This window comes from Vombatus ursinus, unplaced genomic scaffold (genome assembly GCF_900497805.2).
Source record: "Vombatus ursinus unplaced genomic scaffold, bare-nosed wombat genome assembly UNPS02014797.1, whole genome shotgun sequence".
Classification (NCBI taxonomy): Eukaryota; Metazoa; Chordata; class Mammalia; order Diprotodontia; family Vombatidae; genus Vombatus; species Vombatus ursinus.
Genome location: NW_020954575.1, coordinates 16177974 through 16200688, shown reverse-complemented (window position 1 = coordinate 16200688; position 22715 = coordinate 16177974). Strand labels below are relative to the sequence as shown.

Genomic DNA, 22715 nt, shown 5'->3' with positions numbered 1-22715 from the left:
CACACACACACACACACACACACACACACACACACTCAACATCACCTCCAACACAGTTGCCTCTTTTTTAAAAATAGTATTTTATTTTTTCCAGTTACATGTAAAAAAAGTTTTCAACATTCATTTTTTAAAATAAAATTCTGAGTTCCAAATTTTTTCTCCCTTCCTCCCTCTCATCCCCTCTCCCCAAGACAGCAAGCAGTCCAACTAGGTTATACAGATGTAATCATGTAAATATATTTCCACATTAGTCATGTTGTGAAAGAAAAAATAGAACAGAAGGGAAAACTCACAAAAAAACAAAAAAGTGAAGATAGCATGCTTCGATCTGCATTCAGACTCCATGGATCTTTCTCAGGATTTGGATAGCATGAGTTATTATATACTCATGAGTCATCATGAGTCTTTTGGAATTATCTTGAATCATTGTATTGCTGAGAAGAGCTAACTCAATCATGAGTGATCATCACAGTTGCCTCTCTTTATACAGTAAATATGTCCCTAAAAATGTAACTGTAAATAAATTCTGGGTTTTTTTTTTTTGTAAACCAAATTCTATTTCAAACGCCAACATCTTTGAAGATCTTAGAGGAAAACTTGCATTGGATTCTTATAATCCTTAGCTTCCTTCAAGCCTCAATTCAGATGTCACAGGCCTGAGGAAGCCTTGCTGAACTCCCCAGCTATCATTGTTCTTTCCTGAGCTTATGTATACATGTTGTGTCACTCCCTCTTCCCCAAGTACAAGCTCCCTGAGGGCAAAGACTACCATTCATCTTGTCTTTTCATACCCAGCAACTGACATAGTGCTTTGCTCATAGTAGGTCTACATGTAAATGCTTGTTGATTTGAATTATCTGAGGGGTAAGGACTGGAACGTGGGTCTCCTAACTCCATTGCTCTTTTTCACTCCCCACCCCCCTTTTGGGCTTTCTTTATGAGCTATGAGAGAAGTGGTGTTTACTATTACATCTCATGGATGAAAAAAAAACAAACCAGGCATAGGAGAACTGCTAACTCACCAAGATGCTTGGGATAAGTTATTGAGGCTTCAGGGTAGTGGGGGAAGTTTGGGGCTTCCCAGAATAAATCCATGCATCACTGATAATGCATCCTCTATGTATTTCCTCTTGGAGAATCAGCTTGTTTTCCAGCCAGGGTAATGTCTGGAGTGACTGATTCTGGCCTGTGGGGCTACTGTTATAAGAAAAAACCTTTTCTGCTGGAATCTGGGGTCTGGGGTGGGAGATATATGTCTCCTACCTACTCCTTATTATCCTTCTTTAAAAACCTCCTCTTCCTCATTACCTAAACTGTCTGACCCCAACTGTCTTCTTTAGTGACTTTAGTGACTTTAGTGTCTCAGTCTCAGAAAGTAAGTTTTCTTAGCTAGACTGAATAAATCTCATTGGCACTTGATTTCTCAGTAACCATCCCCTTCCTTTTGCTTTCCCCTACCTCTCCCCATCCCTCTTCCTCTTCTCTACCGCACCTTATCTTACATACAGAACCCTTAGGCCCTTCAGGGATCATTCTGCCTTTGTGTTGTGGTTTGCCCTTTGTTCTTGAAGAGGACCATGACATCAGGAAGCTGATGCCATGACTTGCAAGTGAATTGGATTTAAGTGAGGGAGGGCTGTGCAAAGTCACCAGCCTCACTTTCTTCTCTAGAGCCACGTGGGTCCAGTGGCCAGATGTAGATCAAGACTACTGGAGATGGCCCCCTAAAAGGGGTACCTTCTTTTCTCAAAGACTTCCGAGGGAGGGCATTTCACAACCTCCCTATCTACTATTATCTCATTCTCTTATTTTACATGCTGCACCCCTTCCCAAAATCTAACCTGAATCATCTTCCGGTTTAGGTGTACTGACCCCCAAAAAGTGAAAAAGAGCAATGGAGTTAGGAGACCTGAGTTCCAGTCCTTACCCCTCAGATAATTCAAATCAACAAGCATTTACATGTAGACCTACTATGAGCAAAGCACTGTGTCAGTTGCTGGGCATAAAAAGACAAAATGAATGGTAGTCCCTGCCCTCAAGGAGCTTGTATTTGGGGAAGGGGGAGTGACACAACATGTATACATAAGCTCAGGAAAGAACAATGACAGCTGGGGAGTTCAGCAAGGCTTCCTCAGGCCTGTGACATCTGAATTGAGGCTTGAAGGAAGCTAAGGATTGTAAGAATCCAATGCAAGTTTTCCCCTAAAATCTTCAAAGATGTTCCTTTAAGGCATTTGAAATAGAATTTGGTTTACAAAAAGAAAAACCCAGAATTTATTTACAGTTACATTTTTAGGAACATATTTACTGCATAAAGAGAGGCAACTGTGATGATCAACTATGATTGACTTAACTCTTCTTAGCTCTGTCTTTTTCAGTAAAGAAACCCAAAGCTGGAAAATCTGAGGCCATTCCTTGGAGGCCTGGGCTCAATCACATTTTCTATTCTTAGTAAAAGGGCAGTATGTGAAGGAGCAAGCCAGACTACAGGCTTAACTTCCGTCAGAAAATCCCATCTAATACAATTCATGATGGAAACCCTTCTGGCCTTAAAGTTCTTCCCCCAACGACTGTATCTCCATCTTTCTAATATTTATCAGTGACTCAAAGCAATGCAATTGTTTTTTTTTTTCTTTTTTCTTTTTTCACTTAATAACATTTTCTTTTTTCCAATTACATGTAAAGATTTTTTTCAACATTCATTTCTGTAAGATTCTGAGTTCCAAATTTCTCCCTCCCTTCCTTCCCTCCTCCCTTCCCCAGACAGCAAACAATCTGATATAGGTTATACATGTACAATCATGTTAAACATATTTCCACATTAGTCATATATGTGAAAGAAGAATCAGAACAAAAGGGAAAAAAGCATGAGAAAAAAAAGAGAGAAAAAACAGTATGTTTTGCTCTGCATTCAGCCTCCATAGTTCTTTCTCTGGATATGGATAGCATTTTCCATCATGAACCTTTTGGAATTGTCTTAGATTATCGTATTGTTGAGAAGAGCTAAGTTTATCAGAGTTGATCGTCACACAATGTTGCTGTTACTGTGTACAATGTTCTCCTAGTTCTACTCACTTCACTCGGCATCAGTTCATATAAGTCTTTCCAGGTTTTTCTGAAATCTGACTGCTCACCATTTCTTATAGCACAATAGTAGTATTCCATTACATTCATATACCACAACTTGTCCAGCTATTTCCCAATCGATGGGCATTCCCTCAGTTTCCAATTCTTTGCCCCCATAAAAGAGATATATTTTTGTACATATGAGTCCTTTTCCCTTTTCTGATTCCTTTTCTAATTCTAATTCTTTTCCCTTTTCTAATTCTTTTTCTAATTCTAATTCTTTACTGAAAAAGACAGAGCTGAGAAGAGTTAAGTCAATCATAGTTGATCATCACAGTTGCCTCTCTTTATGAAGTAAATATGTTCCTAAAAATGTAACTGTAAATAAATTCTGGGTTTTTCTTTTTGTAAACCAAATTCTATTTCAAATGCCTTAAAGGAACATCTATCAGAAACACTGGCTATAAAAATTATTTCCCAGTTTTCTGTTTTCCTTCTATTCTTGATTACACTGGTTTTGTTTGTGCAAAACCTTTTAAATTTAATGTAATCAAAATTATCCATTTTGCACTTCATAATGTTCTCTGTCTCTTGTTCTATCATAAATTTTTCCCTTCTCCATAGATCTGACAGGTAAACTATCCTTTGCTCTCCTAATTAAAGCTATGTAATTGTTGTATATGCTGACATAATATATCAAACTCACTGTATGACCTTGGACAAGTCACTACCCTCTCTGGGCTTGTGTCTGCCTCTGTAAAATGAAGGAGTTAGAGTAAATACTCCCTAAGGATTCTTTCTGGCTCTGATATATTTAGCTGGATTAAAATAAAAACTGGAGTTGCTCAAATGAATTCCAAATCTGCCATTCTCTTCTTCAGAGTCTCCAAAATTTTGGAGAGATTCTCTATCTACTATCTTTCTTAGCTCTGATTTCCACTCTAATATCTATACTTACTTTTTCAATATACATTTTTTAAAAAATAGTTTTAGAGGTCCTTGTTATTGATCTATTATTTAGGGAAGTCCAGTAGAGTTTACTGTCTTGCTTTCACTTTTATCAAGGATTTTTGAGTCACCTACCCTTTCCCTCATAATATTTATTCATCATATCATGTCCTTTTCTAGTCTGTTTGTTCACTTTTCTTTATCAGTTTCACTGTCGGTTTATTTGAGTGGAGACTGGCTTAATACGGTCTTTCTTTCAGTCTTCTTTATGGGGGCCCTTTCCCTTCTGTTCCAGATAAGGTGTATCAGGCCCTGTACAGCTGAACTCACTCATCTACTGTCCCAATTCTTTCTGCTGGGACTGGAAGATTTTAGTGATCTTTTCCTAATCAAGGGTAAGAGAATGGGGTTCAGACGGATTCCTGATACATGGACAGCCAAGGGAAGATGAAAACATATGGTTTCGAATCCCCATCCTTGCTTTCTTTTAAATTAACTTTATTTTTTCAGTGAACAAAATTTGCTTTTCTCTCTCCTACCCTACCATATCATGGAAAAAGAAAAACAAAACCAAGTATTCATAGTCAAGTAGAATTCTCACAGATTGGCCATATCCAAAAATTGTAGGTCTCATTCTTCCTTCCAAGTCTATCACCTCTTTGTCAGGAGATGGGCAATATGCTTCATTATTGGTCCTCTGGGTTGGTCATTGCACTGGCTTTTATAGTGGTTTGTTTTCACAGGGGTATTGTTATAATATAAATTGTTTTCCTTGTCCTATTAACTTCACTTTTCATCAGTTCATACATGTCTTCCCAGGTTTCACTGAAACCATCCCTTTCATTGTTTCTTACAGCACAGCAGTATTCCTTTACAGTCATATGCCATAATCTGTTCAGCCATTCCTCAGTTTCTCAGTTCAAAGTTTTTGCTACCACAAAAAACTACATTTTTGTACATAGGGGTCCTTTTCCTCTTCATCTGATCTCTTTGGGATATAGACCAAGTATCCCTCTCCCTTTCTGTTTGCCTTCTTATAAAAGTACCTTCCCCTATGGAAGAGTTGGAATTCTATCCCCATCTATAATTGACAGCTTTCTCTGAAACCCAGGCTAGCCAGGTTTCAATGATTAGCCGGTACTAAGGGATGGGGTTTGGATCAGAATGGGTCACTGACAAGATGAAACTTTGAAGCGACAGGTCAAAGACTGGTGTAGCCAAAGCTCAAAATGGTGGACCAATGAGAACAACATATATAGAGAATGGGTTGGTAATATAGCCTTATGGGAAATAAGTTAGTGCAGAGGACAGGTCTGTAGGTGAGGTCAATAGAGACCAATTAGTCATTTGTCCTGGGCTTTTTGTGTGCATTTGAGGTGGGGCAGATTTTAAAAGAATACCATATGAATGGGATGCATATTAATTATACAGTTCTATTTTTCTTTATAGTAAGTCCAAGTACTTGATGAGGCTTTTATAATTGAGTTTGGCTTGAAGTACTCTGAGGAAAGAAAGTTACCACTTTAACCAGGAAACCAGAGACAAACGCTGACATCCTGCCATTTGGGGGCCCTACTTGAACAATTACTCTCTTTTTTTCTCAAGACTGATGTCCCCACTCCCTTCATCTGCCTCCAAATTTGCAGAAGCAAAAAGGCAATTGTAAAAAGCGAATCATTTGTCTCTACTTTTCATTGTGAAAACTGAGAAAAAAGGGGAGGTGAAGCATTTCTTTCTCCCTCTCTGGGCCTCTTCTGGTCTCCCTGGCCTTGCTGGAAAGAGATCAGAACTGTAAACAGGCCTTCAGTATCCAGGGAGACGTGGAAACAGCAGGACACAGACAGCTGTTTATTCCCAAGCTAACATTCTTTGAGTTTCCTGCTGTTTTTGTAGCTCAGAATAGTTCTTACATCCTCTCCCCAATTACCTTCATGCCCATTTTATTGAGGCCCAAGTTTGCCTCCTTTTCCTTGTCCTGTCACATAATTCTCAGGGACATTTGGTAAGTCTCCAGGAGTAGGAGTACAGCGTATGAGCTGAGATACTCAGGTATCTGGTTTCCTAATTATCACTCTGCTACACACACACACACACACACACACACACACACACAGTCTCTACCTACCTACTGGGCCCCTGTAATAGGGAGGCCCTGCTGAATTCACTATAGAGTATAGCTATTTTTTTCAACGAAACCTTCTAAGGTTGCCACTTCTAGCTAGAAGAGGAAAATAAGGGTTGAGAAAAGAAGAAAATAGTGAGAAAGAAGGGGAATGAGAATGATTTTCTACCTCCTGACCTGACCTGAGTCTTTTAGGGAGGGGGAGTTGGCTTTCACTACAAAGGAGTAGTTCTCAAAGTATGGGTCCTGCAAATGGTGTTTTGGTATGGGTTCTTTACTGATCTGCAAGCTGATTCCTTCGATGCTGGTATTTAGAATATGACCATGATTTACTTATGATGGCTGTTAGGAAATGGGTTATCATCTCACTGGCGTCACCAAAAACAATGTCCAAATGGGAATGTGGGAACCAGGTGTTCCACTGGGCTCTATCTTCTGCTAGAGAGCCCAGACCCTCTTTAGTAGAGTCTACAAACTGGAAAAACTTGAAAATCACTAAGAAACAAATATCAAAGGCCAAAAGATGAAGATGTGACAGCAGAGCCATAACGAGGGAGGGTGGCATACGTCTCTGTCCCAGGGCATTAAGGCACAGAGGGCATGCTTCCCCCTCCCACAGTAGTTTTTTAGCCCATTAGCCCCATACTAATCCACCAAGAGTCCTGTGCTTTTCCAGAGCCTGCTTTTACCTAGTACTATGCCCTCCACCTCTTACTGGGTTTTAGGAGGTTGAGGTGGGGTGGCGGCTCATTGATCATGCCTTGAGGCTAGGGCCAGACTCTCTAGGAGACCAGACTTTCCTCCCAACTTAACTGTGTGACCCTGGGCAAGTCACTTACTCTCTGTCTGCCCCAGTTTCCTCATCTGTAAACTAAAGATAATAATAGCACCTACCTCTATACAGTCACAGTGAGGATCAAATGAGATAATCATTGTAAAGTGCTTAGCACAGTGACTAGCACATAGGTAGGCCCTATACAAAGGTTAGCTATTATTATTATTATTATTACCACATGCAAAGTACTTTGCAAACCTTAAGGTGCTATATAAATTCCAGCTGTTGTTATTATAATTATTATATTATTATATACTATATACAAGACGTGGAATATACAAGTATACAATATATGGATATATAAGTATACAACGTATAGAACATACAAGTATACAAGATATAGTATATCATATAGAATATATAGAATATGGTATGTATAATAGCTACTGTATATAATATATAATGACATATGCTATATGTACTATGATGATACATAGTATATATAATTATAACAATATCATATATCATAATAATGATATACCAATATCATTATTATATACTATATGCCATTATTATATGATATATTATATATCATTATTATATGACATATTACATATCATATATACTATATATCATTATTATAACTATTATTTGCAAATAATTCTTTTACCTTTTAAAACCCTAGCTGGGGGTGGGGAACCTGTGGCCTTGAGGCCATATGTGGCCCTCTAGATCTTCAAGTGTGGCCCTTTAACTGAATCCAAACTTCAGAGAACAAATCTCCTTAATAAAAAGGATTTGTTCTATAAAACTTGGACTCAGTCAAAAGGCCAAACCCAGGGTCCTAGAAGGCTACAAGTGGCCTCAAGGCCAAAGGTTCCCCACCCAGTGGCTAGATCAAGCTTAGAGGAGCCTGGGCCAAGATAAGGGAGGAGAGGGACATGTGTTTGATAAAATCAGACCAACTTCCTAAGAAGCCTGTTCAACTAGTAGGGCAAAATCTTTTATTCCCCCAGCTACCTTTAGTAATATGTTTAAATCTTTCATCTTATGAGGGTTTATCCTCATCACTCTTCAGATGGATGGATGACCCAGTTCCCTCCCATCTCCTTTTGTTTGCATCTAGATGGCATTAATGTTCAGTAAGTCATGCCTCGAAAAAGCCAGTTGAGTTAGATCAAGGAAAGGTTTAAGCAGCTAGAGTTTCAGTCTCAGTCACACTCCACTTCAGAAATAGCTCTTGTTTTCCACAAGGGAGGATAAACCAGGCCAAATGGAAAAAAAAAAAAAAAAGAGTTTCCATAGGAGCTGAGCCTTTTCCAAATTATCCCAACCAATAACTTTGAAGTTTTCAGATGGCTAGACGAAATTCTCTGTCTAGCTTAAGTAATAGAGTCAAGAAAGTTTTAGCCCAAAAGGGTAGAAATTTACACTGGATATCAGGAAGACTCCCTCCCCAAACTCTCGAGGGTGGTTTAGTCTTACCAAAGGAGGTTAAAAAAACCAAAACACCTAACTTTTCACTAAATATCTTTCATTCAAAACCCACTTCTGCTTCTGACTTTGCTACTTCTATTTGTGCCACCAGCCAGTCTCCAAAGTTTAAAACCTCTGTTTATCTTTGCTTCCTCCCTCGTATCTTGCATTCAATAAGTTAGTGAGTAGCATCAATTCTATCTGGGATTTAGTTCTCGCTTCCTTCCTCTGGTCCCCTTGTCATTACCCTAGTACAAATCCTTATCATTACCTGTCTGGACTAACGGTCATTCCTACCTCTACATTTTCTACACTGCAATTCATCGTTCAAACCTTCTCTAGTACCCCAACAACCCATCCCCCTTGTACTTCCATGACACTCTGCTGTGACGTGTCCTTTGGTGTGCTCAAAGCCCAAATACCTCTTGCAAAATATAACCAATTCAACTCAACTCAACTCAACAATCATTATACTTATAATCATCTGTTTATATGTCAAATGCCCCTACTAAACTCCAAGCCCCATGAGGAAGAAATCTTTTCCAAATTCCCTGCCCCATCCCCATCCTGTTCCAAAGACAAAGCACAATGTTTTGCCCACAGTAAATACTTAATAAGTGTTTACTGAATTGGATTGAACATCTTTTTTAGAGGGGAGGAACCAGATAGTCTGTTGTCCCATCATTTAGGAAGACTTTTGGAAGGCTGGACCAGACATATTTTCCCCAGGGAAGAGGATCAGTTTATGATTCCAATGGGGGTCACAAGACTCATAGACTTAGAGCTGAGGCCAGGGACCTTGTCTTATGTAACCTTGTATTTCCACCAGTTCCTAACAATACTTAGCACATAGTAGGTCCATAACATACTTTTTTGAATTCATTGATTCATTTAGCTTTTGTAGAAGGAAACCAGTACCCACTGTTGCTCTGTTTGCCTCAGACACTCCTGTCTGCCTCACCTCCTCACCACCACTGAGATGAGTAGTTTGAAAAGTGAAGGTTTGGGAAAGAAGTAAACATAGCTAGCAAGAGCTTTGACTATTCATTTTTTTTAAATGACCACAAATTATTTCAGGGTGTTTTTTTCACATGGACAGAGTGTTCACCTTATTCATCTAGGGTGACTGGGACACAAACCACGCTCTCCTCACCTGGTTAGCAGATGAACAGTTCAAGGTCCTAGAGCTGAACTTTCTCACTGCGCCCTAAGATAAGTCAGTCATTTTCACTGGCTAACAATAATTAATCCATCTCTTTCTCCAACCTGTTTTTCCCAATGTGTTTTTGTAGAGCTGAGTGGGGTCATTTCAAAGGTAACAGTGGCTTGTCTTATCAATTTCCATCTTCTCCTCCTAAATACTACACCTACCCATTCCCCACCAAGAAAATCCCCCAAAAGATGTTTTAAAACTTTTTTTTAAAAGCTGCACAGCTTGGAATTGGCAAGCTTAAATTCTGGATATGAATCTGCAGAGAAATCCACTTTTCTTCTACTCAGAGGGAGGTCGGCATTGATAATGAGGTCTTTCTCCTTGTATTATTCTGAAAATGCACTAGCTAACACCATGGCAACAAGAAGACAAGGACAAAGCAGTTCCTCTACCCCTTTAGGGCCCTGGGTCCCCAACCCAGTGGATGCTGCTTAAATGAAAATTAAAGTCCTAGATTCCTTTTAATCATGTCAGTCCAAAATGTACTTTCTGGGAGACAGTTTCTCTCCATCTCTTCCCACAAACAGAAATGCCAACCATGCAAAGATTATGTTTTTTACTGTGTCTTAACAGTGACCAGCTGGCTCACCAGTCAAACAGAGCTCCATAAACTTTTCCATCTTAACTGTCTCCTGGTTTCTGACCAGACATTTTTCCAAAGGACAGTTAACCAGCTCTGAACAAAAGGGAATGGAGTCAAACTGTAAAAAGGGAGATTGAAGTTAGATCCAAGCAAGAAATTCTTGAAAGGGAGAGTTGTCATTTGCTGGAAAAGGTGACTAAGGAAAGGTGGAATGAAATCTCTGGAGTCAGCAAAATAAATTTCCAAAATCTCAAATGCCTCTTACAAAACACAACTGATTCAATTCAACTCAACAAGCATTTATTGAAACAATACTACATGCAAGGGGAAAAAAGACTGAAAGGAGATTCTGCCCTTTAGGGTCTGACTTGCTAACATAGAGTGCTAGAGTAGAAAGAGACATTAGAAGTCACTTAATCCAACTCCTCTCATTTTACAAGGGAGGAAACTGAGAGCCAGAGAAAAGTGACTTATTCAGATTACACAGGGAATGAATAGTAGAGCTAGGATTCAAACCCAGCTAGAAGTGGCAGAAATCTCAGAGCCATCCAATCCAATCTCCTCTTTTTTTCTTATTCTTTTTTTTTTTAACAGATTTGGAAACTGAGGCTCAGGGAGTTTCAGTGACTTGTTTAAGGTCATACAGGTAGTGTCAATGACAGGATTAGAAACCAGGACTCCATAGTCAACATTCTTTCCATTATACCATGATATCCACAAGATCTTTGAGGGTTTGATATTTGGAGACATTTGAGAGTCTTCTACCATTTATCTCCCCCAACCAGTTTTCTCGTTGGTGCTTTACCCCCTTCCATCTCATGATAAAAAATTTCGGGAGGCAGCAGAAAAGGATTGCCACTGAGGCTAATGGGAGAATGGAAGGTGTTGGTAGGTGAGAGGCAGCTGGAGACCAGTAATAGCTTCATGATGTAATACGTGGTTGTTCCAGCCAAGCTTGTCACCAAACCTGGCAGACTGCCCAAAGTCCCATGCTTTGCTTTTGCAGAACACAAATGTCAGCTGTATAATGACTCCTTATCAAGAAGAGCAGAGCTCCCTGTTGTTCCTACCAGAAGATACTGCCCTCCTCTTGCTCCCCACATGCTGGACACATGACCAAGATTTGTGAGACTCAGATACTGTGGCCCTTGGGAAGTCTAATCCTATGGGGGCCCAGGGTTGTTGTCTTCTTGTACATAGGCAGTGTCTGCTCCATTTGTGCATAGATTGCCCTCATGCAATTGAAACCAGGACAGGAGATTTAAAGAAAGAATTACTCAGTACTCTGAGAACAAGGCTTATCTAGGAGGAGAGGGGGGGAGCTCCTTCCCACAGGAGGACACTAAACTATAAGCTATTAAGATGGGCCTCCCCAGGTATAGGATTGTTCAACTGACATGTTTCATTATGAAATCTATCCTGACCACCACGAGGAGAGAGGGACCCTCCCAGGAGGATCTGATGTATTGAGAAAGTTTGACAAATCAGGACCTCCCATCCCATCCCCTCCTGTAATTATTTCCAGCATGGATTATTGTCAACCTTTGCTCCAAACCCTTTCATTCTGAGTCTCTTCTCCATTCCTCCGTCAGCCCACCTATCCCTCTCTGCTCCAGATGTGTTAGACTATCCTTCTTGGGCTTATTGAAGAGGAGGTTGCATTGGTTGGGGGAAAAATATTGGTTGTTTTAAAATTTTATTCCCTTTATACATTATCGTGACAAATGCCTTTTGTCAAGACAACCTTCATTAATTCATCTTCTTTTTCATGTATGTGCTACCTGTATCCAGGGTCCTTCTTCCAAATTTCAAGACAATTGGCACAAGGTTTTTGGTTCCACTCAATGTTGTTGGCCGTCCCTGAATTGAGGACTGACAAGACAGTAGGCATTTTACTTCTGTGGGCATTTATTTTTGCATAGATGGGTATTCATTCAGGTAAATTGCAAGTGCTGGTTTTTGAAGTCCTCATAAAGGCTGCCAAATTAATTAATTAGTCCATCTTATGATAATCTTGTCTCTCACAAATATTGAGAAAGAGGGTTGCCAAACCACAGATATTTCTGAAGATTGGATGCAGCTGAGGACACAGGCATCAAATCAACAACTCTTCTCAGGATGTAGAACTGCCTGGTTCCTTTTAATTAATAACTAGATATGTGAATCACTAGAGAACACAAAGAGATGACTCAAAGGGATTTAAACTAAGGCATGTTAATTTCATTATGTCTCCCAAACAAGCTGGTGAGTATACAACAGAGGGTACAAACTCCGTATACAAATCGGGGAACCTTCCAAATGAAGCAAAGAGTAGTAGATAGTTTAAACTTGATCTAGGTCTTTGACCCAGTTTAAGAGGACAGGAGGGCAGTTGTCTGCAATGTCAAACAGCATACCAAAGGTTAATAATTGCCCCTACTGAGTATCTGGCAGATCAGATTGTTTTTGTGTGCCTGTTTTCCTATTTTACGTAAATCATCCCACATGTGTTTGCATCAACCTTCTGGTGATGCACCTTTGATCAATAAATTTTAGACAAAAGTGGTTTTTGGGTCCAAAGATCAGGGTTGAAATGACCTATGGCTGGAAGCAAGGGAATATAAAACAGAGGCAAGGATCAATCTAAGAGGAGAACATTTACGGCAGAGCCTGAAATAACTTCACGTGCTTTGCTGAGGACCTACAGAAGTGCCAAGGGGAGGTGAGGATGGAGGCAGGGATGAACGTCCTCCATGACTTTGGGATCCAATCGACCCACTACCTCCAAGTAAATTATAAGGATTCCAAGGACTGGTTCATCTTGGTCTCAATGCTTGCAGATCTCAGGAATGCCTTCTATGTCCTCTTTCCCATTTGGTTCCATGTTCAAGAGACTGTAGGCATCAAACTCCTCTGGGTGGCTGTGATTGGAGACTGGCTTAATTTGGTTTTTAAGTGGTAAGTAAGAACCTGGGCAAGGAAGGAGAGTAACAGGGGGATCAGGAAAGGGAAGAGGTCTGTCTCCCATTGACCCTCCAAAGGGAACCTGTTTTCCAATCCCTATCCAGACTCTTTGGGAGGACATCAGCTACTTTCTCTTTGCTTTTAATATCTTACACAAGTATTGGAGGCAGAACTTCATCACTGAGTTAAAAAGTTAACTAGTGTGGAATTAAGGAAGGATAATCTAATTTAGTGAAAAGTCTGAATAATGACAATTTTTTTAAAAAAATGAAATTTAAAAAACCTTTGAAATATAGTACAAAATATAAAGACTGATAGAAAGAGAGAAACAAGTAAAATGAGGTAAGCCAATAAAATAGAATTAGTAACACAAATCTTTTAATGTTTAGGAAGTCATTATTAGGTACAGAAATTGAAAGTATATGGAAGAAATGTTCAAGTTCTTTATTAGAAAAGGTTACTAATTATAAATGGTTATTTTCTCTACTCACCTGGAAGCCCCCAGAAATTCATAAATGAAATTCCTTCAAACTTCGTACTTAGTAAGAGTTATACAATAGATTGTGTTCTATTGAGCACTAGATTAGTGGGGTCTGAATTAATGATGTTTTATTTGATTCAAGGCCTGGATCTTTCTCTATCAGCAGGGGAGAAAATGATTGTCCTTAAATCCAAAAAGAATCTATCATTTCATAACCTTAGAGTGACAGAGGAATCTTGACTTAAATTTGACATCTCTTTTACTAAAATGAAAAATTTATCTTTCTAGCCCATCTTTAAGTGAAAGGAAAAGACATTTGTTCAAAGTCTTTTATTCCAAAGCAGAAAGTATAAAGATATAGGTGCAGGGGATGCATTTTCCAGTTAGGAAATGCTCTTCAGTTCTTGAAAGTTAGGGATTCTTGTGGGAATGGAAGGGGTGGGTAACCTTTATAATCTTGTGACTGTGGAAAGTCAGGGCTCTCCCTAAATGAAGAGAAGAGAGAGAAAGATGAAGATGCAATGGTCGAGCACAGAGAAATCTAAGTTTTAAACTGCAATTCCTCAACTTTAAACTGTCCTTTGGGGATAGTTTAGAATAGCATGGACTGTGATGAGAAGGAAAGAGCCCTGATCTGGGAGCTGGGAGACCTGGGTTTGAGACCAACTTTTTCCATTAGCTCTGTACATTGCTTTATTCCCTAGACCCAAATTTCTTCAGCTGTAAAATGTCAGGATTGGCTAGATTGGTGATGTTCAAGTGCTTCCAGCACTGATACTCTGTGGTTCTAGAATCAGAGTTAAACAAAACTGCTATCTGTGGGCATTTAGAGATAGGAAAGTAAGTGCATGACACTTTTTCCTGATATATTCTTTGGCAAAGAAGAGCCTGTAACTTTTTACAACTTTCTTGCTCCCTAACAGGATTCTTTTTGGACAGCGTCCATACTGGTGGGTATTAGACACTGACTACTACATAAACATGTCTGTGCCTGTAATAAAGCAGTTCCCCATCACCTGTGAGACTGGACCAGGTGAGATTTCATTTAACATACCTCATTGCTAACTTTGTATAGACAGGAGCATGATAAAGACTTTGCATGTAATAGAAACTGGGCAGTTATGAGGCTCAAATAAGGTGTTACCTCAAGCACTTTGTAACTATGCATATGAGCTATATGGTTGTTAATGTTGCTGTATTATGGGGCAGCTAGGTGGTGCAGTCAATAGAATGCCAAGCTGGAGTCAAGAAGACCTGAGTTCAAATCCAGCCTCAGACACTTACTAGCTGAGTGACCCTGGGCAAGTCACTTCACCCTGTTCGTCTCAGTTTACTCATCTGTAAAAATGAGCTGGAGAAGAAAAGGGCAAACCACTCCAGTGTCTTGGCCAAGAAAACCCCAAACAGGGTCATGGAAAGTCTGAAATGACTGAACAACAAATGACAAATACGGTAAAGGGAAAATTCATTCTGGCCTGTAGCATAAAGCAATGAGTAGAAGTGGGAAAGAAGTAGATTTAGGCTTTATGTAAGGAAAAGCTTCTTTACAATCAGAGCTGTCCAGAAGTGGAATGGACTTCCTCAGGAGACAGAGGGTTTTTCCTTGTTGGAAGTCTTCAGATACAGACTGGATGGCAACTTGAAGGAGACATCAAGGATCGATACAGATTATACAGGTGGCTTCTGAGGTACCTTTGAGCTGTTGGATTCTGTTATTTTTCATTAGCTTCCGTTTAATTCAACTACAATTCAGTTCAAAGATTATTTGCAAGTTAACATTAATTTGTCCATGTCATTTTGGAAACCCACTGAGCATAGGGGTACTTTACCTTTTTGTGCATCACAGACCTTTTTGGTAGTCTGGTGAAGCCTAGGTATCCTTTCTCAGAATAATATTTTGAAATAATTGAAGGAAACTTAATGAGAAACTTGCACACTGGTTGAGTAGAGGGTCATAATACAGAAAAGTTTAACATAGAAGTGTTGTCACCGGGGTACAGTAGGTTGGAGTGTTTTAGTGTCTTGCACTCAAACTAGGATTTCCCCACAGAGGAAAGGGGCAGAAGCCCTGGATCTGTAAAGGGTAGCCTGACCTCTTTTCCTCCAGGGAAAAGGAAGTAGCTGTGGCCAGAGACCTTGAATACTCTTCTCTGGCCAGCAGCCTAGCTTTGTGGGTGGAACCACCTAAGTCAGTGGTACATCAGCCACACCTTGCTTGAACTTTATTCATTAAAATCATATTGGTATTTTTCAATCAAACAACAGAACATTCCCAGAGTGAGCCCTTGTAGGGGTGATAGTAGGTGAAGGGGGACATGGAATTTTTCTAAAGCTAGGGAAAGACAGAAGTACTTTTTCTTTCTTTCTTTTTCTTTCTTTCTTCCTTCCTTCCTTTCTTTCTTTCTTTCTTTCTTTCTTTCTTTCTTCCTTCCTTCCTTCCTTCTTCTCTCTCTTCCTTCCTTCCTTCCTTTTTTTTTTGCCAGTATCTAAGGCACTGTGCTTCTTTCCTGTCCTCCAGGTAGTCCTTCGGGCCATGCCATGGGTGCAGCAGGTGTATACTATGTAATTGTTACATCCATCCTCTCCCTTACTCGTGGAAAGAAGAAGTCGACTCTCGGATTCCGGTAAGGAAGGTTTCAGTGATTGGTTGAGAGAATAAGGGAAGGAGAAAGGAATCAATCAGCTCTCTAGCTGACAAATCACTTTCTCTCCCTCTCTTTCTCCTTCCCCCCCAGTATATTCTTATATTTTAGAATGGGAATGATAAATTTGAGGGACTCCTATTAAACAGGAGTCCTGTTCTGTTCATTATTCTGAGGCAGCCAGGTAGACATACATTGGATAGAGTGATAGACCCAGAGTTAGGGAGACTTAAGTTCAAATCTGGCCTCAGACATTTCTTAGCTTTGTGACCCTGGGCAAGTCACTTAACCTCTGCTCGTCTTAGTTTCCTAACTGTAAAATGGGAATGATAACAGCATCTACTTCACAGGGTTGTTGTGAGAATCAAATGAGATAATATTTGTAAAGTGCTTAGCATGATAACTGGCACATAGTAGGTGCTTTATTCCCTTCCTTCAATATTTCTATCAGTGACCTGTACAGAAACATAGTTGGGATTTATATCAAATTTACAAATGACACAAAGCTAGGATAGAGGGCTAATGCATTGGATGATATAATTGAGTAAAATAAATGTTTGTTGGTATTTTTATTTAATCTGACCTGTGATTTCTAGGCCTATGAAACTCCTGGTTGAGGGACTTCCTTTACTAATTAATACAAGTCATCACTGTTTATGCAGTGTATAGTCTTAGAAAATTGCCTGGGGATACTGAGAGGTTAAGAGGCTTGCTCAGAGTCACATAGAAAGTATGTGTCCCAGGAAGGACTTGAACTCAGGTCCTCCTGACCCCAAGGCCAGCTTTCCATCCACTAAGCCACAATGCCTCTCAACGTGGAATTTAAGACAGAAAAAAGTAAAATCATTCACTTAAGTTCAAAAAATTAGTCACCCACGTGCAGGATGTGGGAGACAATGACCTCAGGGTTTTAGTGGATTGTAAACTCAATATGCTGCAAGGGTAATGTGGTCATTGAAAAAGCTAATGCTCTCTTGGGTCACATTAATCCAGAACAAAAGAAATGGTAGCCCTATCACACTCTGCCCAGGTCAGACTTGTCACTCTCTGGAGTATTGTGTCCTGTTCTGTACACCACATTGTCAGTGGATCCCTGGCAAATCAGAGTGTATCCAAAAGGCAACCGGGGTGGCAAGGGAGCCATGATCACTTTATGTGATGTTTACTTAAAGTGATGATGATCACTGGAAAGAACTAGACATGTTTAGCCTAGAGAAAGAAGGGTGTGATCACTGCCTTAGATTTTTTCTTTGGCTAGACAATAGAGTTAAGTGACTTGCCCAGGGTCACACAGCTAGTAAGTGTCAAGTGTTTGGTCTGAGGCCAGATTTGAACTTAGGTCCTCTTGACTCCGGGGCCAGTGCTCTATCCACTGTGCTGCCCCTATATAAAAGATTTTAAAGAGAAACTCTGTTCAGAACCCAGAGGGCAATAACCTGGACCAGCAGGTAGGAGTTACAAGAGTTCAATTTCAACTCAATATACTGATAGAAGTATCTGAAAATGGAATGTACTACCCTTAAAGTATCAGTGAACTCTGTTCCTGGAAGTGTTTGTATAGAGGCTAGATGACCGCTTGTTGGGAATATTGGAGAGAGAATCAATGCTTTAGCTAGATTTTGGCCTAGAGTTCCCTTCTAGTTCTAAGGCTCCATGACAACTATTATAATCTAATAGGATTTGTGACTAGAAGAACCTAAGGTAGCCCCATGTTCTTGCAGAGGCTTTTTTATTGAATGGCGTTTCTGCTCTGTATCTCAATTCTGCTGGGTTCGGGTTTCCTTTTGCAGGTGCCTGCACGTGCTCCTGTGGTTGGGGTTCTGGGTTGTGCAGCTCAACGTCTGTCTGTCCCGAATCTATCTCGCAGCCCATTTCCCTCATCAGGTTGTTGCTGGAGTCCTCTCAGGTCAGTAGTACTTGCAGTATCTTCCTTCTGGCTCCTCCTTAATTATAACAATGCAACATTCCACCCTTATCGTGAATGTCATTTACACTGTTGGATTTTAATGGATTATAAATCAAAGGTAGAAAGTTTAGAGCGTTGCTGTTTTTGACAGCAAGGTATGCTTTGCTTTATATAATATTTAAGTTTCCGAAAAGTGATATGGAAACCACAGTTTTGTGAATGGAGTCATATTCTCCATTATAGGTTTTCCTAGGGGCTTAGCTTCAAGTTAGTTTACCAAATCATAACAATAACCAAAAAACTCTAGGGAAGTTCTATATATAAAGGAATCTTTTTCTAACACAAATAGACCCTTATTAATTTTTGTTAGTTCAGATTTTCCTGCATTCTAGTTTTTTGTTTTGTTGTTGTTGTTGTTATTGTTGTTTTTGGTGAGACAATTGGGGTTAAGTGACTTGCCCATGGTCACACAGCTCATTCTGGTTCTCTTAAAGTGGGGTAGGCTTATAGTTTACAAATTGAGCCCAAAAGGCAGCGGAAGGCATTTGGGGCAGGCATAAGAAAGAACTTTGATTTTGGGGGAGTACTTGTAGCAAAAGACCTTGGAATTTTCGATAAGAGGGAGATATAGGAATCTCCATTCATTATGTCATTCATTGCACAAACATTTATTAAGCAAATACCTACTGTATCCAGAACGCTGTCCTCAATCTCAACACTAGGGCAGATGCAAAGTTTAGATAAGACGCAGTCCTTGTTCTCACAATGCTTTCTGGTCTACCCTTGCTTAGAGATCTTTAAGAACAGAATAGGGCACAAGGGAAGGTTCATTTTTTTTTCCTGCTGTCAAAACTCATCTTATTTTTATTTTAAAAATTCTTTTGGTTTTAAAAATATTTTGTGGATATCCTTTCTATTTTTTCCATTACTTTCATTTCCAAATTAATTGTTTTCCTTCCCTTACCTAGGTTGTTATCCCTTGTGTAACAAAATTTTTTAAAGATAAGGAAAAACAGTTCATCAACCTAGTCCATGTTTCATACCCTTAGTCCCCTACATCTTCAAAGGAGAGGATTAATTTATTGGGGGGAGGGGGGAGAGGAAGAAATAGTACTTCTAAAAATTCCGATAATGTAAACCACAAGATGTATCAAAAAAAATTTTTTTTGGTCAGGATCTGTGATTTCATATAAACATATTTAAAATAAATTAGAAAATGTTAAAAGGAGGGAGAGAACATAGAATTAAGAGAGAGGAACAAAAGCAGTGATACAAGCTAGATAAAAGTCTCCTTGACCTAAATTATACTTTTGTTGTTATGTAGTCATGTCCAACTCTTCATGACCCCATTTGGGGTTTTCTTAGCAAAGATATTGGAGTGGTTTGCCATTCCTTTTCCAGCTCATTTTACAGATGAAGAAACTGAGGCAAACAAGGTGAAGTGACTTGCCCAGGGTCACATAGCTAGTAGGTGTCTGAGGCTAGACTTGATTTCAGGCGTTCCTGACTCTTCCCAGTGCTCTATCTGCTGTACCACCTAGCTGCCCAAAATTATATTTTAGTAAAATATCTAGGTAACCTCCATGGCAGCAGTTATTCTAGATAGTTCAAGGGTCCAAGACCAGGTGCTAGGGACAAAGGAGTCCAGCACAGAAAGAGCAGGATGGAGGAAGATGAAAAGGAGGAGCTGTCAGTTTGGGGTTTTTTTTTTACTTTGTAGGTTTTAAGAAGGACTTTGGTAGTGCAACACTGTACTAGATAGCTATTCAGATCAAGCTGATGTCTCTTATCCTGACAAGGTTGGTGGCGCAACACACTCTAATGTTATATCTGAAGATTTCCCCTCCGTTCCTAATGTCATTTTTGTCTGGCGATTCTTCAGGTATTGCTGTTGCTGAAACTTTCCGACACATCCAGAGCATCTACAATGCCAGTCTCAAGAAGTATATTGTGATCACCTTCTTCCTATTCAGCTTTGCTATTGGATTTTACCTGATGCTGAAAGGGATGGGGATTGACCTCCTATGGACCCTAGAGAAAGCCAAGAAGTGGTGTGAGCGGCCAGAATGGGTCCATATTGACACCACCCCCTTTGCCAGTCTGCTCAAAAACCTTGGGACCCTCTTTGGCCTGGGCCTGGCCCTCAACTCCAGTATGTACAAGGAAAGTCGCAAAGGGAAACAGAAAAAGCAGCTCCCCTTCCGCCTGTGTTGTATTGTGGCCTCACTGGTCATCTTGCATCTTTTTGATGCTTTCAAACCCCCATCCCAGGTGGAGATGCTTTTCTACGCTCTATCTTTTTGCAAGAGTGCGGCCGTGCCTCTGACATCGGTTAGCCTTATCCCTTACTGCTTCTCTCGGATCCTGGGCCAGTCGGAGAAAAAATTTTTATAGTGAACCTGGAAACTTGAATATTCAGTATAAATGAATTGTGCTACCTGGGGGTAAGTGGCGCTCTGACAGCCTATGGTGTGGCCAACAGGTCCAGGAGTCGGACCACTGACTCTCATCTCATTAGAATCCTCAGTCCTTTTGTGTGGGGGTTCTTTGAGAGCTAGTGAGGCTTCTGAGCGACCTGCAGCATCCCAGAGAACTTCTCTGATTACAAAGAGACTGTTAGCCCTGGACTCTCTCATGAAGGCATGTTACTTTTATTCTGTCTAATCCACGGTAGCAGAACTTCCAGATGAGACAGGCCTCACCAATCTCTAGTACCAGAGTTTAGGTTGGGAATTTCACTTGCGAATTTTTCCAGGCCATGTTTACTCATGCTGAGAAAAGGAGGAAGGAGCAGGATAGTGAGGAAAGAAGTAGAGATGTAGGAGAATTTCTGAGGATTCCACATATCATATAAAAAAAATCATATGATAAATATTACCTGAATGGCATCAATTAGTTTGAATCATCTAAGGGAAGGCAATTTCCCCAATGGAGACCAGCCTGGCAAGAATGATACATAGGCAGCAAGATAGGTAATTCTTCTTATCTTTTTCTTGAATGGACGTATGATCAACATACTAATACCAGTGTTTTCAAGTGGCTGAGATGAGCTACATATCCTACCTGGGTCAGGATATTCAGCCATATTTTGTTTAATAAATGTTCTATTGATACTCTTTTTTAAAAAAATCTAGGTCACTTTCTAATGACTCCCCACCTTCCTCCTCCAGCTCCACCTCTCCCCTCAACCCTTCCGTATAACAAAAAAGTTTAGTTAAGCAAAATATACCAACATATTAACCACATCTGATAACGTAGATCTCACTCAATCCCTAGAGTCCATCAAAAGGAGGAGGAAAGGTATGTTTCACAATCAGTCCTCTGAAATAGAGACTGCTCCCTACATCCATCAGGGTGCTGATGTCTAATATTGCATCAATATTACATTTTTTTTACATTATAGGGGTCATCATATAAATTATTCTCGTATATTCATTCTTCCTCTATATCACAGTAGCTCACTTTTCTCCTGCTCTCTCCCATTGGCCTCACCTCCCCTGTATTATCTTATTCCCAGCTCTCTGAAAAAGCGAATCTCTTCTGGTGCTTCTATATTTTTAGGTTAAGCTCTAGGATAATGGGGAAAACGGCAAGGAGAGGGCAACCTTTCTAGCTTCCCAGAAGGTCACTCCAATGTAACTTTTGATTCCTAGAGAGCAAATGTGGCTCCTTCCCCTGGCCCAAGTGGGAAAGGAAAGAAAACCGGAAAAAAGACCAAACTCCTCTTTTCCTGTTCTCCAAAAGGGCTCCTCAGATGAATTTGCTTACAAAAGAGTTTCAAAACCAAAAAAAATTGAAACTTATTTATTTGACAGACCTTGTGTTTGCTATCAATTACATTTACAGTACTATGATCCACATCAACAATCCTGGACATAATATCTGTATAAGAAAATATATAATAAATGTGTGTAATATTTTATTAAAACATTTTTAAGAAAAACAAGTTTATCTGATTATTATATTTCAGGTATAACAAGACCCTAGGATTTTGTTCATCACTTGGGTGATTTGTTAACTCTTTCTTTCCTTCTATGAGCAAGTCATTCAGCCTTTGTACCTAAATTTTCCTTTAAGAAAATGGAAGTGCCCTGTCTTGGGAAGGCAGCAAACCCTGGTAGGAATGGCATATGTTTAAAATAATGGCTTAGGCAGGACTGATCATTTCAACATGGATCAAGAAAAAGGTGACGAACTTAGTGGAAACAGAGTCCATCAGGATAGTCACTGATTTAGGAGTGATGGTGGCTTATATACAGGTAAGCAGAGCTGTCAGTCACGCACACTGACCCTCTCCTTTTTGTAGGCTGAGCTATTCCTCCCCTTGGAGTCTAATTTTCTCTCTAGCCACTGCTAAAGTCCTTTTCCTACTGAAGGAGTTGTTTTTCTTTCAAACCAGATGGAGATAATGGCAGATGCCTACCTCCATGCCAGCCCAGTTAACTGCCCAGTCAACTGCCCAGTCATAGTTGCTAACTTCTCTGCTCAAAGAAACCCCGGTGAATTTATTCTCTCTGACCTGGGAAATTGTTTTAAAACAACAACAATAACTCTCTTTAT

General features: G+C 39.9%; 1 protein-coding gene across 1 annotated transcript; it reads left to right on the top strand.

Annotated features, from left to right (window-relative positions):
• Positions 1-12824: 12824 nt before the first annotated feature.
• Positions 12825-21906, top strand: G6PC (glucose-6-phosphatase catalytic subunit). The gene is made up of 5 exons (XM_027870322.1): positions 12825-13120; positions 14531-14640; positions 16126-16231; positions 18040-18155; positions 20038-21906. The coding sequence occupies exons 1-5, from the start codon at positions 12891-12893 to the stop codon at positions 20547-20549; spliced, it is 1074 nt and encodes a 357-aa protein (XP_027726123.1). The 5' UTR covers positions 12825-12890; the 3' UTR covers positions 20550-21906.
• The last annotated feature ends 809 nt before the right edge of the window (positions 21907-22715 follow it).

Bases quoted from the DNA above. Each gene is read 5' to 3' on its own strand.
- G6PC (XM_027870322.1), top strand. From the start codon at position 12,891: ATGGAGGCAGGGATGAACGTCCTCCATGACTTTGGGATCCAATCGACC. The intron at 16,232-18,039 runs GTAAGGAAGGTT...TTCCTTTTGCAG, and splicing joins AAGTCGACTCTCGGATTCCG to GTGCCTGCACGTGCTCCTGT. The intron at 18,156-20,037 runs GTCAGTAGTACT...GCGATTCTTCAG, and splicing joins TGTTGCTGGAGTCCTCTCAG to GTATTGCTGTTGCTGAAACT.